Source organism: Muntiacus reevesi, chromosome 18 (genome assembly GCF_963930625.1).
Source record: "Muntiacus reevesi chromosome 18, mMunRee1.1, whole genome shotgun sequence".
Classification (NCBI taxonomy): domain Eukaryota; kingdom Metazoa; phylum Chordata; class Mammalia; order Artiodactyla; family Cervidae; genus Muntiacus; species Muntiacus reevesi.
Window position 1 is genome coordinate 28,703,568 of NC_089266.1, and position 15,931 is coordinate 28,719,498.

At 46.0% G+C, this 15,931-nt stretch overlaps 1 protein-coding gene across 2 annotated transcripts in view; it reads left to right on the top strand.

Moving 5' to 3' along the window:
- Positions 1-15,931, top strand: part of SPECC1 (sperm antigen with calponin homology and coiled-coil domains 1) — a 196,444-nt gene that overhangs the window by 149,536 nt on the left and 30,977 nt on the right. For both annotated transcript variants that reach the window (XM_065908704.1, XM_065908705.1), the window contains 4 exons: positions 518-618; positions 2,494-2,575; positions 7,578-7,734; positions 9,225-9,327. In XM_065908704.1, the coding sequence (XP_065764776.1) occupies positions 518-618; positions 2,494-2,575; positions 7,578-7,734; positions 9,225-9,327 (443 nt within the window). The remainder of the gene's footprint in view (positions 1-517; positions 619-2,493; positions 2,576-7,577; positions 7,735-9,224; positions 9,328-15,931) is intronic.

Here is a 15,931-nt window from a genome sequence, read left to right on the forward strand (position 1 = left end):
TTGCCATTATCTGCATATGAGAAAAATGGATCTCTACCTTGTCTACCCTGAACTTTCATGAGCACGGTTCTTAGAAGGAATCTGTATCCAAAACACGATGTGTCTTCCTTTGATAGCAACAAATATGTTCATTGTACCAGGGCCAGAGTAACAGCCAGTCCTAGGACGTTGTCTCTGATGAAACAGTTTGCAGCTGAATTGGATTAAGATGAGCCTGCAGACAGGAGGATATGAAGGCCCAGTGACAAGATTTGGTTGTGAAGGTGGAAAAGGAAAGAACAATGTGGTTTGTGTAAGAATGTGTTCTTGCGGTGGCTGCCTCGATACCTGTACGTTCTTCTGCTCCTCGTGTGTACTTGTCGAAGACCAGCCCCCATCTAGTTAACCCCCGACTCACTCCCCAGTTCAGCATGAGTCCAGACCAGAAGAGGGTGAAAGAGCATCAACAAGGCAGGAAGTATTATTTGCTGTTTCAAACTGGAACAGCATAGAAACATCCTGCCCCTTTTCTTGGCAGGTGGAGCTGGGCAGAATATTTCTGTCCACAAGACCCCCCGGAGTCCCCTGAGTGGGATCCCTGTGAGGACGCCCCCAGCTGCCGCTGTTTCTCCAATGCAGGTATTGGTGCCCACAGGGTGTGGGTGGGAGCCTGTGTCATGTGGTTACCCAGGCAACAAAAGGGATGTGGAAACCAGTTCGTTTATTTTTTGAGGTGCACTGATCGTCTGTTTTGTTTATTTATTTATTAATTTTTTCCATGCCACGTGGCATGTGGGATCTTAGTTCCCTGACCGAGGATCAAACCCAGGCCCCCTGCAGTGTAAGTGAGGAGTCTTAGTCACTGGACTGCCAGGGAAGTTTCTGAATATTGTTTTTAATAGGCCTAAAATAAAAATAATGAAGCTTTCATCAAAAATTCCGCTCCAGTGCCTGGTGAGGGTCTGAGAGAGACTCTGTAAGCATCATACAGTTTTGTTGATGCCTCTTTCTTGGTTTTCCATAAGATGACACTGTCAAAGTTTTCAGTTAAGTGAAGATTGTATTTTTTACACTAGAGTGGACATTGATCTTTTTCTCAAAGAATTTTTTTTTAAGTGCCCAGAGAGAGTGCTTGCAATTTATAAATTCTTAAGGGTTCACTGCACGTAACCCTATGTTGTGTTTGCCATCTCCTAAAGGTCTTAGACCAAAACCCCCTGACATTTCTAAGACCAGGGCTTTTGATGTCACCAGGAGCACTTAACGTTCTGCCCGTATGAAGCTGAGGTTGATGTACTTGTCAACAAGCTCTGTTGTCTGGCATCTTTGGTAGTTACGTCTATTGTTTGGGATCTCTTATGCTTTAAAAGAAAAATTTTATTATTTTCTTTACTTTTTCATCCTTGAAGGTAATTTCTACCACCTTCTATGTAAAACCAAATACAAGTTATTTATTTTTTATGATAATCATTGTTTATTTAATACAAGTGAATGAGGTCATGCTTCACTTTCACCTATTTGTATTGAGCTATAACACAAGTTTGCTGGTAGAAGTTTAACAACTGGCTGTTTAGGAGAAAGAGCACTTATTTGTGGTGTTTGCCAGTTTCTCTGATGTCAGTGTTGCCATCATTGCCGATTTCTTTATCCATTCATCTGTTAATAGACATTGAGGTTGTTGCTATGTCTTGGCTAATGTGAATAATGCTACAGTGAACATGGGTGTGCAAATATCCGTTCAACACCCTGTTTTGTGTTCCTTGGGTAACCACCCAGAAGTGATATTGCTGGATTACATGGTAGTTCTGTTTTTATGTTTTTGAGGAACCTTCCTGCTGTTTTCCATATCACCTGCACGGTTTTACATTCCCACCAACAGTACACAAGTGTTCTAATTTCTTACATTCTCACCAATGCTTGTTTTTTCTATGGTTGTTTTCTGCAATGAACATCCTCACAGAGGTGAGATGATACCTCATTGTGGTTTTGACTTGCATTTTCCTAATGACTAGTGATACGGAACATCTTTGCATGTGCCTGTTGGCCATTAAAAAACAGTATGTTTACACACGTCCTTGAATATACATAGAATATTTCAGGAAGATGTTCACAGATGTGATGAGTAATAGTTGCCCTGGGGAGAACGGGGTGATGGGAGTGAAAGGGAGACTGTGCTTTCACTCTGTGTCCTTTCTGTTCCTTTTGAGAATCCTGCCAATTGCATCTCAGCCCACTCCCATATTCTTGCCTGGAGAATCCCAAGGACAGAGGAGCCTGGCAGGCTACCATCCATGGGGTTGCAAAGATTCGGACATGACTGAGCAATTGAGCAAACTTGCATGCATGCACACCAGTTGCATTTATTACCTGTCCAGTTAAAGCGGTTGTTTTAAAAGGCTCCCCCCCCCCCCCCGGTGATTCTAATGAGCTTGAGAACAGTTGTATGTACACACACAAGCACATACACACACCACTTGTTCCTGGTGTGACCTGTGTGATGCCCTTTGGTTTCAGAGGCATTCCGCCTTCAGCGGTGCTCGGCCAGCCAGCAAAGGAATGACTCAGCGCTTGGATCTCCCAAACCTTCCCCTCTCAGGTAAATCACTGTAACACATTATTGGCCAGAGACATATTAATACACCTTTTGTTACCCAAATGTTATTGACCTTAGTGTTTCAATATTCACTTACATAACAAATCGCCCGCCACAGGCATTAGTTTCTGCAAAAATCCCCCAGTCACTAAAGAGATAAATAGAAAGTGCTTTTGACTTATGTGTTGTAAGGTTAACTTTTCTTTTCTCCTTTGCATGAAACTGAGCTTAGAAAAAGAATCAGGGGCGTTTGTTGCAAATGATTCAAAGTCGGAATATGTGTATTATGGCCGTGAGATCTCAGCTGTGTCCTGCTGGCTACAGGGTGCCTGAATCTGGGAGAAATGTCAGACTCTGCAGGTCTTTTGCTTGTTTTACTAAATCTCAAGAGCATATCTCATCTTTAAAAGTAACTATTTTGAGAAAAAACTCTTATCTAATTCTGAAGGTCTATTGCTCCCATAATTCCTAATATATGCCTGAGATCTTTGTCTTTGAATGTAGACCTTTTCCTGTTGCTGTGCCTTGTTTTGAAAAATTTAGATCCCCATGATGAAGCACCGCTGTGTCGGCAGGCCTCACGTGTCCCATTTTTGTTCCTTCTGCACCTGCCATGCTGATGGCTGATGTGAGGGAGCCGTGGAGGGGGGACTGGGACAGACGGCATGGACTTGAACCTTGGCCCCGCCACTTACAATCTGGCTCTGGCCTGGTAATCCCAGCCCCGGGTGCTATGGTTCACTCGTCTCTGAGACAGAAATCCTGTGGTCCACCTCTGGGATGGCTTGGAGGATTGAGTGAACTCAGCCAGGCTGGTGCCAGAGCCTCGCAGGGACTGACTTTTGCCACCTGCCAGAGCCCCAAGGCCTTGGCCGGGGTTGCCATCGTCTAGAATGTGCACCGGGAGATAGATACTTGTGTGTGAGATCACTGCTGTGAGGAAACATGGAAAGAACACTGACTACCTGGTTCTTCATGCCTGGAAGAAGGAGTTGTTGTTCAGTCGCTAAGTTGTGTCCGGCTCTTTTGACCCCATGGACTGCAGCACGCCAGGCTTCCCTGTCCTTCACCATCTCCCAGAGTTTACTCAAACTCATGTCCATTGAATCGATGATGTCATCTCATCCTCTGCTCCCTTCTCCTCCTGCCCTCAATCTTTCCCAGCATCAGGATCTTTTTCAATGAGTCGGATCTTCACATCAGCTGGTCAAAGTATGCCTCAACTTCAGCACCAGTCCTTCCAATGAATATTCAGGGTTGATTTCCTTTAGGGTTGACTGGTTTGATCTCCTTGCAATGAGATAAAGCCAGAAACCTAGACCACATAGAGAGAAATCCTTTATTTCTAATGTAAAACAGTTTCTGTGACACTGAATAAAAAAGGAAACCCCACTCTTCTCATTTTTGATCATGGTCGAGCACAGATTTATCCATAAAACATTTGTTTCTGTGACTGTAAACTCTTTCACCTCACCAACTTATTTTTTTCCCTTCTGAATTTTGTTTTCCTTTCTCTTGGACTTAATAAGATTTTATTTTAGCCTTAGATAAACACTGACATTGAGAATTTAAAGATGACCTTGGCTGGTTCCTTGCATTTTACAGGTGAGAGGCTCAGGCCCTAAAAAGCTTTATCAATTTACAAGAGCCACACTGCTTGTGAGGAGCTCAGGGACAGGAAGGACTTTCCCTGACTCTTTTTGCCGTGTTGCCTTCTGGTGACGAGGCTGGTGATCACTCCAATTAGCAACTTCATAAAGAAGTGTGCACGGTTCATATGGGACTTTGGGTTGTCATAATGACTCCTAGGAAGAGGGAAGTGGTGACCAGAGACCATGGGTAGCCCAGGGTCAGAGAAGTAAGGAATCCAGGGGGGGGGGTCATCCATGTTGAGTTCTTCACACTTGCTACATAATGTGAAGTAGGAATAACTCAGTTATAAGTGCACTGCTGCCCGTGTTATTTTTTAAAATTGTGATAAAATATCTGTGACTTCTCAGATGGCTCAATGCTAAAGAATCTGCCTGCCAGTGCAGGAGACGTGGGTTCAATCCCTGGGTCAGCAAGATCCCTGGAGGAGGGCATGGTAATCCACTCTAGTATTCTTGCTGGAAAGTCCCATGAATAGAGGAGTCTGCTGGGCTACCATCCATGAGGTTGCAAAGAATGGGACACAACTGAGGGACTATACACACACACACACACACATAATACCTGTAACAGGTTTACCATCTGAACTGTTTCTAAGTGTGTTAGGTGATCTTTTATTGTTAGTATTGACATCTCTGTTCCTCCAGCTTTAGAATTTCCCTTTTGTAGAGAAACCGTTCTTTTCATTGACAAGATAAATACTGACACTGAGATTGCCCGGAAGTAGTAACTCATCCTCAGCTCCCCTCTTTCTCTCCTCCCTCCCCCCGCCCCACAGGCACCTGTCCACCTGTGAGATTGTTTACTTGGCTCGGAAAGGCCCGCACCCTGGAAATTGCCAGCTTTCCAGCCAGCCATGCAGCATCATGTCCCTAGAAGCTGCAGGACCTGGGGTTAATGCACTGTTTTTTGTTGTTCCCTTTAGTGATGTAAATGCTGTGATTCTCTGCTCTTCCCAGCTCATTAGCCACACTCCCAACCTGACCACCATAATTGATGCTAATGGCTGTACAAGTGTTTTCCCCACTGTTTATGGCGTCGAAGGAGGGGACCGTGGGCTTGGCCTGGTCGTTGACTGCTTGTGGCATCGAGCAAGTGACCAGGTTCCCACTCCCGAGTCATCTGTATGTCCAGCTAGACAGTTGCAGGAGTCTTCTCCCAATCTGCACCTCAGTGGTCCTCTAGGAAATAGCCTCGAGGGGGTTCAGCCTATTTCCTTAGCTGTTGAGCCTCAGAAGAAATGTTCTCACTGATTCCTAGAGAGCCGGGCCCTGTGGCTGGCATGGTGTCCTGTCCTGTGAAGTGGGCCTCATTCCTGGTGCCTAGCACTTCCACCTGATGACCTATCAGGCGTCTTCCTGCCACACCCTCCCCCAAGTGCCTATCGATAGAACATGGGCTTTTCCTGGGGCTGGGCTGTTCTGGTGGCCCTGATGCCCTATGTACCTGTGGAGGCTCTTGGGAGCAGGGCCTCTAGTCAGTGCACTGCTGGTGCCATCCTGAAGCTCAGAGTAACTGTTGAACAAGGGCAATTTGGCATTGGTCCCTGTGAACCATGGAGCCGATCCTGCCTGGAGAGTCCTTTCTAGAAAACACCATGTCCCTGTTCGTGTTTTTATCACCCAGTCCAGAACATGTTATCTGTGTATCTTCCTGAATCTGGGGTGTGGTTTATTTTATAGTTTTACTGGAGTAGAGTTGATCCTCCCTGGTGGCACTAGTGGTAAAGAACCAGCCTGCCAACAATGCAGGAGACAAGAGACATGGGTTCAATCCCTGGGTCGGGAAGATCCCCTGTAGGAGGGCATGGCAACCCACTCCCGTATTATTGCTTGGAGAATCCCATGGACAGCGTAGCTTGGAGGAGTACAGTCCATGGGGTCGTGAAGAGTTGGACATGGCTGAAGTGACCCAGCACACACAGATGATTTGCAGTGTTGTCTTGGTTTCAGGGGTGCTGCACAGTGATTGAGTGTCTGTTGTGTGTTCTTTCATACAGTTTTAGTGGCGTGTAGCTGGTGTACAGTGTGTGCTGGTTTCAGGGGTGCTGCACAGTGAGTGTCTGTTGTGTGTTCTTTCATACAGTTTTAGTGGCGTGTAGCTGGTGTACAGTGTGTGCTGGTTTCAGGGGTGCTGCACAGTGAGTGTCTGTTGTATGTTCTTTCATACAGTTTTAGTGGCGTGTAGCTGGTGTACAGTGTGTGCTGGTTTCAGGGGTGCTGCACAGTGAGTGTCGTGTGTTCTTTCATACAGTTTTAGTGGCGTGTAGCTGGTGTACAGTGTGTGCTGGTTTCAGGGGTGCTGCACAGTGAGTGTCGTGTGTTCTTTCATACAGTTTTAGTGGCGTGTAGCTGGTGTACAGTGTGTGCTGGTTTCAGGGGTGCTGCACAGTGAGTGTCGTGTGTTCTTTCATACAGTTTTAGTGGCGTGTAGCTGGTGTACAGTGTGTGCTGGTTTCAGGGGTGCTGCACAGTGAGTGTCGTGTGTTCTTTCATACAGTTTTAGTGGCGTGTAGCTGGTGTACAGTGTGTGCTGGTTTCAGGGGTGCTGCACAGTGAGTGTCGTGTGTTCTTTCATACAGTTTTAGTGGCGTGTAGCTGGTGTACAGTGTGTGCTGGTTTCAGGGGTGCTTCACAGTGAGTGTCTGTTGTGTGTTCTTTCATACAGTTTTAGTGGCGTGTAGCTGGTGTACAGTGTGTGCTGGTTTCAGGGGTGCTGCACAGTGAGTGTCGTGTGTTCTTTCATACAGTTTTAGTGGCGTGTAGCTGGTGTACAGTGTGTGCTGGTTTCAGGGGTGCTGCACAGTGAGTGTCTGTTGTGTGTTCTTTCATACAGTTTTAGTGGCGTGTAGCTGGTGTACAGTGTGTGCTGGTTTCAGGGGTGCTGCACTGTGAGTGTCTGTTGTGTGTTCTTTCATACAGTTTTAGTGGCGTGTAGCTGGTGTACAGTGTGTGCTGGTTTCAGGGGTGCTGCACTGTGAGTGTCTGTTGTGTGTTCTTTCATACAGTTTTAGTGGCGTGTAGCTGGTGTACAGTGTGTGCTGGTTTCAGGGGTGCTGCACAGTGAGTGTCTGTTGTGTGTTCTTTCATACAGTTTTAGTGGCGTGTAAGCTGGTGTACAGTGTGTGCTGGTTTCAGGGGTGCTGCACAGTGAGTGTCTGTTGTGTGTTCTTTCATACAGTTTTAGTGGCGTGTAGCTGGTGTACAGTGTGTGCTGGTTTCAGGGGTGCTGCACAGTGACTCGGTACCTGTTGTGTGCTTGTACATGACACTGATGTGAGGACTGAGTGTACTGGACAGTGTGACCTTCAGGTCTCTCCTCCTCCAGGACAATAATCGTGTTGTTGTCCCCACAGATCTCCTGAAGGGAAGAGCTGAGGACGTGAAGCCAAACCCTTATCTCCGCAAGAGCCCCTCTCTTGAGTCCCTGAGCAGACCCCCTTCTCTGGGCTTCGCAGGCTCCAGGCTGCTGGGCACCTCCCCTGGGGGCTGGAAGCCACAGAGCAAACTCAGGTACCCATCAGAGTCTGTACCTCCCACCTTTGCAGCATCACACCAGCTCTTCTGATGACTTACAAGGCTTGGGCCGGAACTATCTTCCTTCTATCCTTTCACGCTTCTCCTCCTCGGTCCACCCTCCCCTGAGGTTACAGCCCACCCCCGGTAGCACGGACACCCCCTTTTGTGCCTGTGCTGTCTAACCTCCATTTGTTTTTTTTTTTTTTTTGACCTCCATTTGTATTTAATTCCCTGCTGCGCACTGTGTGTGCTTTTGTCCTCACTTGGGCTGTAATTTAGTGGACAGCAAATACTTCATCCTGACGCTTGGATCGCTCCTCAGCCCCTCATGTTGTGCTGTACAGAGCCGCTCACTCAGTAAATATTTACGAATAGGCAGGTGGATAAATGCACAAATTGGCTACTTGAGGAGTAATGGCTTTTTAACAAACATTAGGACTACCATTATGAGTATTAGAAAAGGGTTTTATAAAAGTCTGAATACCTCAGTTCAGCCATTGTCAAATCTTTGGGTGTGGTCTGTTTCTGGACCCAAATATATGAAGTCATATCTTTCAGAGGTTTAATTTAAAGCCCCAGTTGTTACATCTCTGTCTTGTTTATGTGCAGGGGATTTAAATAATCAAAACAGGCTTTCAGGACCAGAATTAGTGCTATCCCAAAATTATTCTTTTCTTTGTACCAGAAATACATACAAACAGACTATGTATATATTTCCATGCTATTTATATTATACCTTCATTGTAAAAGGTTAGATTAGTGAGGTTAGTTTATTATTTCATTTTTTTATTCATGTCATTGAGACAAGCCAATAATAGAATAGAAATTTACTTTGGTAATTTTCATTATTATTATTATTACAGTCATGTCTATTTTTTTTCTTTCTTTTTTTTTTTAAAGAAAACTGGTAAATGTTTCATTTATTGAGAAACTCTTTTCCAAGCCTTCGTTTTAGTCTTCCCTAATTTGTCATGCCTAGAAATTTGGCTCTCAGTGATGAATTAAGACCAGGCATAGTGAACACTTGCAAAGTCACAGTAACTTCATTGTTAATGGTGACTCTGACCATATAAACTCCATTCCCATCACCTCCCATAAGCAACTAGTCTGGTGTTTTTAAAATGCTCTTCCAGTATACCTTGTGTATGTTACATAGAAATAGGTGTAGCTTTGGAACATGTACTATTTTCTGTAGGTGTCTTTAATTTAAATGATGCTGTACTTAATAAATAAAAGGTTAGAAGGATAGAGCAGCAGATGGATTAAAAAAAAAAAACCCTCACCAGAGTCCTGAAAGCCAGGAAGCACAGTTCCCTTTCTGTTTCATACCATGAAATGTAATAAAAATGTGATGTTAATGGGACTGGTGGGCGATTTCTTTAGAATCTCATTGGACAGACCTCAATTTTTGCTTTTCTCATCTAGTTAGTTATTTCCTGTGTATTTGTGGGCTCTAAGTGTCAGCATCTCCGCTTTCTAACTAGTGTGGAAAGAAGAGACCCCCTGGCAGCCCTGGCCCGGGAATACGGCGGCTCCAAGCGCAACGCTCTCCTCAGGTGGTGCCAGAGGAAGACAGAGGGCTATGCGGTAAGGCTGGGGGCTGCCAGCATCCAGCGGGCTTGGGCGGGTGGCAGCCTGTGTCCTGTGTGTGCACCGGCCTGGGTGGGTTCATGGGCCTGTTGGTGTCGGCTCTCTTCTCCCAGGCGGGGCTGCTGGTGGGGCGGGGGCAGGGGCAGGGTAGGACCCCGAGGACCCATCACAACTTTCAGCAGACATGACCTCACTGCGGGCCTGTGTCCCCTAGGGTAGGGGACCCTTTATTTGCTCAGAGGCTGAATAAACCCCCAGCAGTGCTCCCGACTGGCTGTTTTGCCCAAGGAGGTAGCTTTCACTAAATCATCTTCAAAAGATGGTGCCTTTTCCTGATTCACACAAAGGCCCCACACTGTGGGCCTTCAGTCTCTTCTGAAGTTAGGAATTGCTCATATTTAGTTGGAGAGTTTCCGTTTTTGTTTTCTGTAGAGGTTGAACAGGGAAGGAATACTTGATATAAGTTTGGTGTTTTATAATGAAATGTCATACACAAAGATAAAAATGTGTAAATCATAGTTTATTGAATGACTGTGGACGTGAAAACCCATAGAGTCACGTCCAGGAGCAGAGCACAGCTGAGCCCACACCACTCATGTGACTTTCCCATCGTAGCCCCCATGACCTCCACAGATGACTCCGTCCCTAGTTCTATTCCTGCTGGCTTTCTATAAAATTTAGGGTCCCTAAATGCCATATCCATTTTGCCTGCATTTGAACTTTATATAAATGGAATTAAAACCTGTAGTATTTCCATCTGTGTTTTTAAATTGTTGAGATTTACCTGTGTTGTTGCCTGTGAGTATGGTTTATTCATTTCCTTCTCCAATAGTAACCTGTGGTATGATCACATAATTGTTTACTTACCCATTTGATCACATAATTGTTTACTTACCCATTCTGTTGTCGATGAGCAGGTGAGTGACTTCCAGTCTGGGGCTCTTAAAATCTGGTATGTTCTGTTGGTATGTTCTTGTAACGCCTATCAGAACCCACATGTGTCCATTCCTTCTGGGTGTATACCTAGAAATGGACCAGGTGGGCCACAGGATGTACATGTGTTACAGCATGGTAGACTGTGCCGGACAGATTTCCAAAGCAATTGTATAGTGTCATCACCCACCAATGACTTGTGTGATTTATGTTTTCTCTACTTTCTCCGCAGCACTTGCTGCTGTTGGTTTTGTTGCTCCCAGTCACTGGCGCATGTGTGACGAGAAGTCTTATTGGGCTATGGCTTGCTTTCCCTGCTGGCAGGTGAGGTCGGGCTCTTCTCTTGTGCTCCTTGGACGTCCCGCTGTCTTTCCTTGGATGACTGCTCAGGCCTTTGCCCATTTTTAGAATCAGATTGTCTTTCTTTGCTTGTTGCTTTCAGGGATTCTTTATATATTCTGCACACAGGTCCTTAGTCAAATAGACAATATCATCTCCCAGGGTGGTTGACTTTTCACTCTTCCTTTAAACACAATTCTTCATTTTAATTAAGTCCAATTTATTAGTCTCTTCTCTGATGATTAGTGCATTTTGTTTCTGTTTAAGAAATCTTTGTTCCGTGGTCATGACACATCGTTCTATGTTTTCTTCTGAAAGTTGAACTGTTTTACCTTCCTGTTAAGTAGGTGTCCTCTTTAAAACTGCCACCTCCTTCACTCTCCTTATTCAGGCCCAGCTCCCTCCCCCACATCTTTACCCTATTTTTCTACAAATCCTGAAATTGTTGGTACCATGACACTCCTTTCCCAATGTCCAGCTTTGAGGGACAAGAAGACCGGGCCTCGGCTGAGAGTCAGCCCAGAGGGCCAGGCAGAGCCAGGTTCTCTGTGCATCAGCAGTCAAGTGTCTCCAACTCAGACTGCACCCAAGAAAAAAGTGGCCCATATCTGAGTCTCTTCATTTTCTGTTAAAGATGTAAAGAAAAAATCAGGGTCATGACCAACAACAGAGGGCCCCCTGGTGCAAATGTGCTTCTGGCTTGTCATCCTCTTGGCTCCTCTGTCACTGTCTGCCTCCGCCCTTTCTCAAGGGTCAGACACCCTGCACAGTACAGGGGTCGGGGATGAAAGCTGGTTACGGGGGGTTTCAGGGTGAGGAAGGTGGGCCTGGTGGCCAGAGAGGAAGCCGGGTAAGACTCGTCAGCCAGGCACAAGGTCTGACGGCGGTGAGCCCCACGAAGTCACGGGGGTCAGTGGCAGTATCACTTCTCGTTTTACAGAAATGGGTGAGGGACGTGCTGGGATGGTTATGAAAAGAATATTAAAAATTTCAGAAGGAATCAGCCCTTGAATGCAGAAGGTCATTGTAATTAGGTCACAAGAAGGTTAGACAAGGTATTTCCAGTCATGAGAGTGACAATGACGTTTCTTGCTGACTTGCTTTCTTCCCTTTGTTTTCTTTTGTGAACATCTTGAACTTGTTTTCAAAGCATCTCACATTGGATGAAGCCCAAACTTATTTTGCCTGAAGAGTATCTTTCATTCATTGTTAAATCTCTGTAAACGTAGAGAGAAATACAAATCATATGTGTCTGATTTATCTACTCTTCAAAAAATATCCTCTGTCTAGACCTGTTTGTCTAAGACAGCCCTCTAAAGCTTATTCTCTCTGACTTGGAAAGCCAGAAACAAACTGTAGAAAACTCAAAACGGTTCAAAAACCATCTATTAAAAAACCGATAACCATGTAATTTTGACTGAAAATGATTTCTTTTTACCAGTATAGTGTGATAGGTTAGATCAGAATTTTCCTTATATTAATTCAGTGGGTCTTTATCGAGATGCCAGGTTGGTGCTACATAATATTTAACTGCCGGTAAGTCATCTGTGAATGAAACAGGCGACACCTCTGCTCCTGTGGAAACTACGTTCTCATGGGAATGACAATTAATTAAAATTTAAATGTGAAATATGTACCAGATTGGAAGATGGAACGTGCTAGGGAGAAACATAAAACCAGGAAAGAGGATTGGGAATGATGTCAGGTGTGGGGGTGCAGTCTTAACAGGAAGGTGGGAGAGGTGATGGTTCAGCTCACCTGAGGAAGGTGAGGACTCATGTATTTATCTCATCAGGCTCAAAGGGCTTGGCCTTAGGGATGTCTCAGTTGGAGTTTAAGTAACACCAGGTGGCTGCTCTGTACAGCAGCACCGAGGGTTAGATGAGCAGGCATGGGTCACCCCACATAAAGTCGGGCAGTAAACAGGCCTGCACTGTGGGGAGGAGTCTGCACGGAGCCATCTTATCAAAAGGAGACCCTTCCAGACAGTCCACTCAACTCAGATTCCTTTGGACCTTTTTGGAAAAAGCCAGACTCCAGGAAGGCCCCGCAGGCTTCTCCCCATGGGTCTGGTGCTGGCCGTTCCTTCAGCTGCATCTCTACCCCACCCCTACCCATGGAACCCCCAGACTCTCTCTCTTCATCTGCTTTCCCTTCCCTCTCTGGGGTGTGACACAGAGGTTTCCGTCTCTTAAGGTCATTACCAGGACACCTTCTAAAGGAGCAGAAACTGAGATGGTGGATAGAAGAGCAGACTTCTAAGATGATGCCCAGTGCCCTTCACCCTGTGCACTTGCCCCCAAGTGTGGCAAAGGGGCGATCACCCAGTTAGACCTACCACATAAACCCGTAAAAGTTGAGAGTCTTCCCTGAAGCGTAACAACCCACGCCCTCAGTGGATTTGAAGGTGAAAGCAACGTGTGAGGAGGCGCTGACGGCCAGAGAGGAAACCAGGACTTCCCAGCATGAAAGCCTTGGAGCGCCAAGGTCCTGTGACACCCAGGAAGTGCCGTGGGGGCCCCAGCAGTTGTGAAGTGAACAGACTTGTCCTTTTCTGCCTGTCCTGATGCCCTCAGACCTCAGCCAGGCTGACGGTGTGCAGCTTGCTGGACCTTCTGCTGTGCCTCAGCCGAGGGACCTTGACCTGAAACAATGATGAGTGCGTGGTCCTGGGGCAACCCTCCAACCCGCCGGGAAGCGTGATGAGGCAGAGCCACCCTGCCCTCTGCAGACGGCACCTTGGCTGTGCTCCCAGGCCCTACAGTGCCCTGGACTGTGTGGTCCATACTGGCGAGTCAATCCGGGTCATACACCAACACCACAAGTCCACCTGTGAGTGGATTCCCTCCCAGGGCCTTCAGGGCAGAGCCTGGCCAGACTGACACCTGGACGTCTGACGTGAACAACTGGGCGGGGCTCCCCGGACTTCTGACCCACCAGACACTAGCCAACAATTAGTGGGTGTCCTGCACACTGCCGGATTTACAGCAACAGAATTCTAGTCAAGTGAAGCTACTGGGGTCTGGAGGTAACAGAGAGAGCCCCCACTTCTCCCTTAGGTCAGATTGTTTGCTTTTCCTGTGATCAACCAGGGACAGGCTTTTCTTCTTTGGGTTATTAGTATACCACTCATTGTTTCTGTTCCTGCATTTCTGTCTACAGCACACTGCTTCCCTGAGGCTCAGGCGTAACTTTCCCATTCGAGGTTTCTCAGTGCTGCCAGGGCCCCTGCCTGTTGGGGTCCCGACTCCTTAGGTCTGGTCAGGGTCAGGCACAGCACTTTATAAATGCTTCTGATGATGAATGTGTAGCTGGCACTGAGCACCCAGGTGGGGTGGCAGAATTCTAAGACACGCTGTGATCTCTGCTCCCTGGCATTTCTCCCACAATCATGCTGTGTTCATGGCAAAAGGCATTCGACAGCATAGTTAAAGTTGCTGATGAATTGACCCTAGAATAGGAAGGGAGATTACCTGTGTGGGCCTAACCCCATCACATAATGGCTGTTGCTGGGTTGGAGATGGGAGGGGAACCTGGGGAAAGGAGCTGAGAATAGCCTCCAGTTGCTGACGGCCAACAAGGAAATGGAGAACTTGGTCTTACAGACCTACGTAGAAACCTGTCTCCAACCTGGACAGACCTGCAGGCAGATTCATCCCAGAGCTGCCAGGTGACACTCAGCTGACAGTGGATTTCAGCCTTTGGGGAACCCTGAGCTAAGAACCAGCTACACTGGCCGACCGCTGACCTTCAGGAACCATGAGGTCACAGACAGGTCACTGGGCCCCAGAATTTGTTACACAGCAAAAGAAAACTAATACAATGACTTAGAGGGCAGTAAAAATGCCTGACCATTCCTAGCCAGACTATTTTCAAATTATGTTTCCCGTAAGGGTGAACTTGGGTATCATTTTACATATTTCCTTCTACGTCAGTACTGCTCTAATGTTTTGACACTTGAAGTCTGAGGCCTTTAAAACTTTAAAACTCAGCCTGTTAAAACTTGCTGCGTCCTGCCTATGTCCTTGACCAGGTAAATCACCAGTGTTGGCATCCCAGTCAAGGTGCCACCCATGGAATATACCCTTCAACACAGAAACTGTGTTTCTTAGTATTTATTTTAAGGAAATAGTCATGGATGCCTATGAAGATACCATTTCAAGCAAATTTATCATGTTTTATTCATTTAAAATTATTTTTAAAGAACTGGACATGATACAAATATCTAATAATAGGGTAATTAAATAAATTTCAGTGTGTGTGTACAGTGTAATATAATATAACCCTTAAAAGTCATACTTTGAACAAATATTTTTAAAAGTAGTGGGGAAAAATGTACCCAATGCATTAAGTCAAAAATCAATTAAAAAAAAAAAAATCAAATTTTAAAACACTGTCTAATGTGATTCCAATTCTGTAAAAAGAAGTTTATACAAATGTTAACAGTGGTTATTTCTGGGAGAATACTTAAAATTTTTCCATCCTTTCTTATAATATTTTCATTTTCTGCTATGAACGTGTAAATTTTTAAAAGAAAAAGTTATTTTTAAAATTACATCTTTTTAAAGAAAGAAGGGCTTCCTCGGTGGCTCAGTGGTAAAGAACCTGCCTGCCAATGTAGGAGACCCAGGAGAAGCGTGTTTGATCCCTGGGTCAGGTAGATCCCCTGGAGAAGGAAATGGCACCCCGCTCCAGTGTTCTTGCCTGGAAAAATCCCATGGACAGAGGAGCCTAGCAGGCCACAGGCCATGGAGTCGCAAAGAGTTGGACACAACAGAGCACACACGCATCAAAGGAAAGAAGCCAGATGCAAAAATCTACTTATTATATGTATGAAATGTCCAGAGTAGGGAAATTCATTGAGTCAAAAAGTAGAGTAGTGGTTCCCAGGGAGTTGGGGGAGGTGTTACTGAATCGGACTTGGTTCTGCTTGCCTGTAGAGGCAGACAGTCAGCTGACACTGGGTTGTAGTGAAGGAAAGTCCAGTGTTTATTTGCAGGGCACCAAGCAGGGAGAAGGGCTTTCCTCATATCTCAGTTGGTAAACAACCCGCCTGCAACACAGGAGACCCGGGTTCAATTCCTGGGTCAGGAAGATCCACTGGAGAAGGGAGAAGCTACCCACTGCAGCATTCTTAGGCTTTCCCTGTGGCTCAGTTGGTAAAGAATCCTCCTGCAATTAGGGAGACCTGGGTTCGATCCTTGAGTTGGAAAGATCCCCTGGAGAAGGGAAAGGCTACCCACTCCAGTGCTGTGGCCATGGACTCTGTAGTCCATGGGGCTGCTAAGAGTCGGACATGGCTGAGAAACTTTCACTTTCAAGCAGGGAG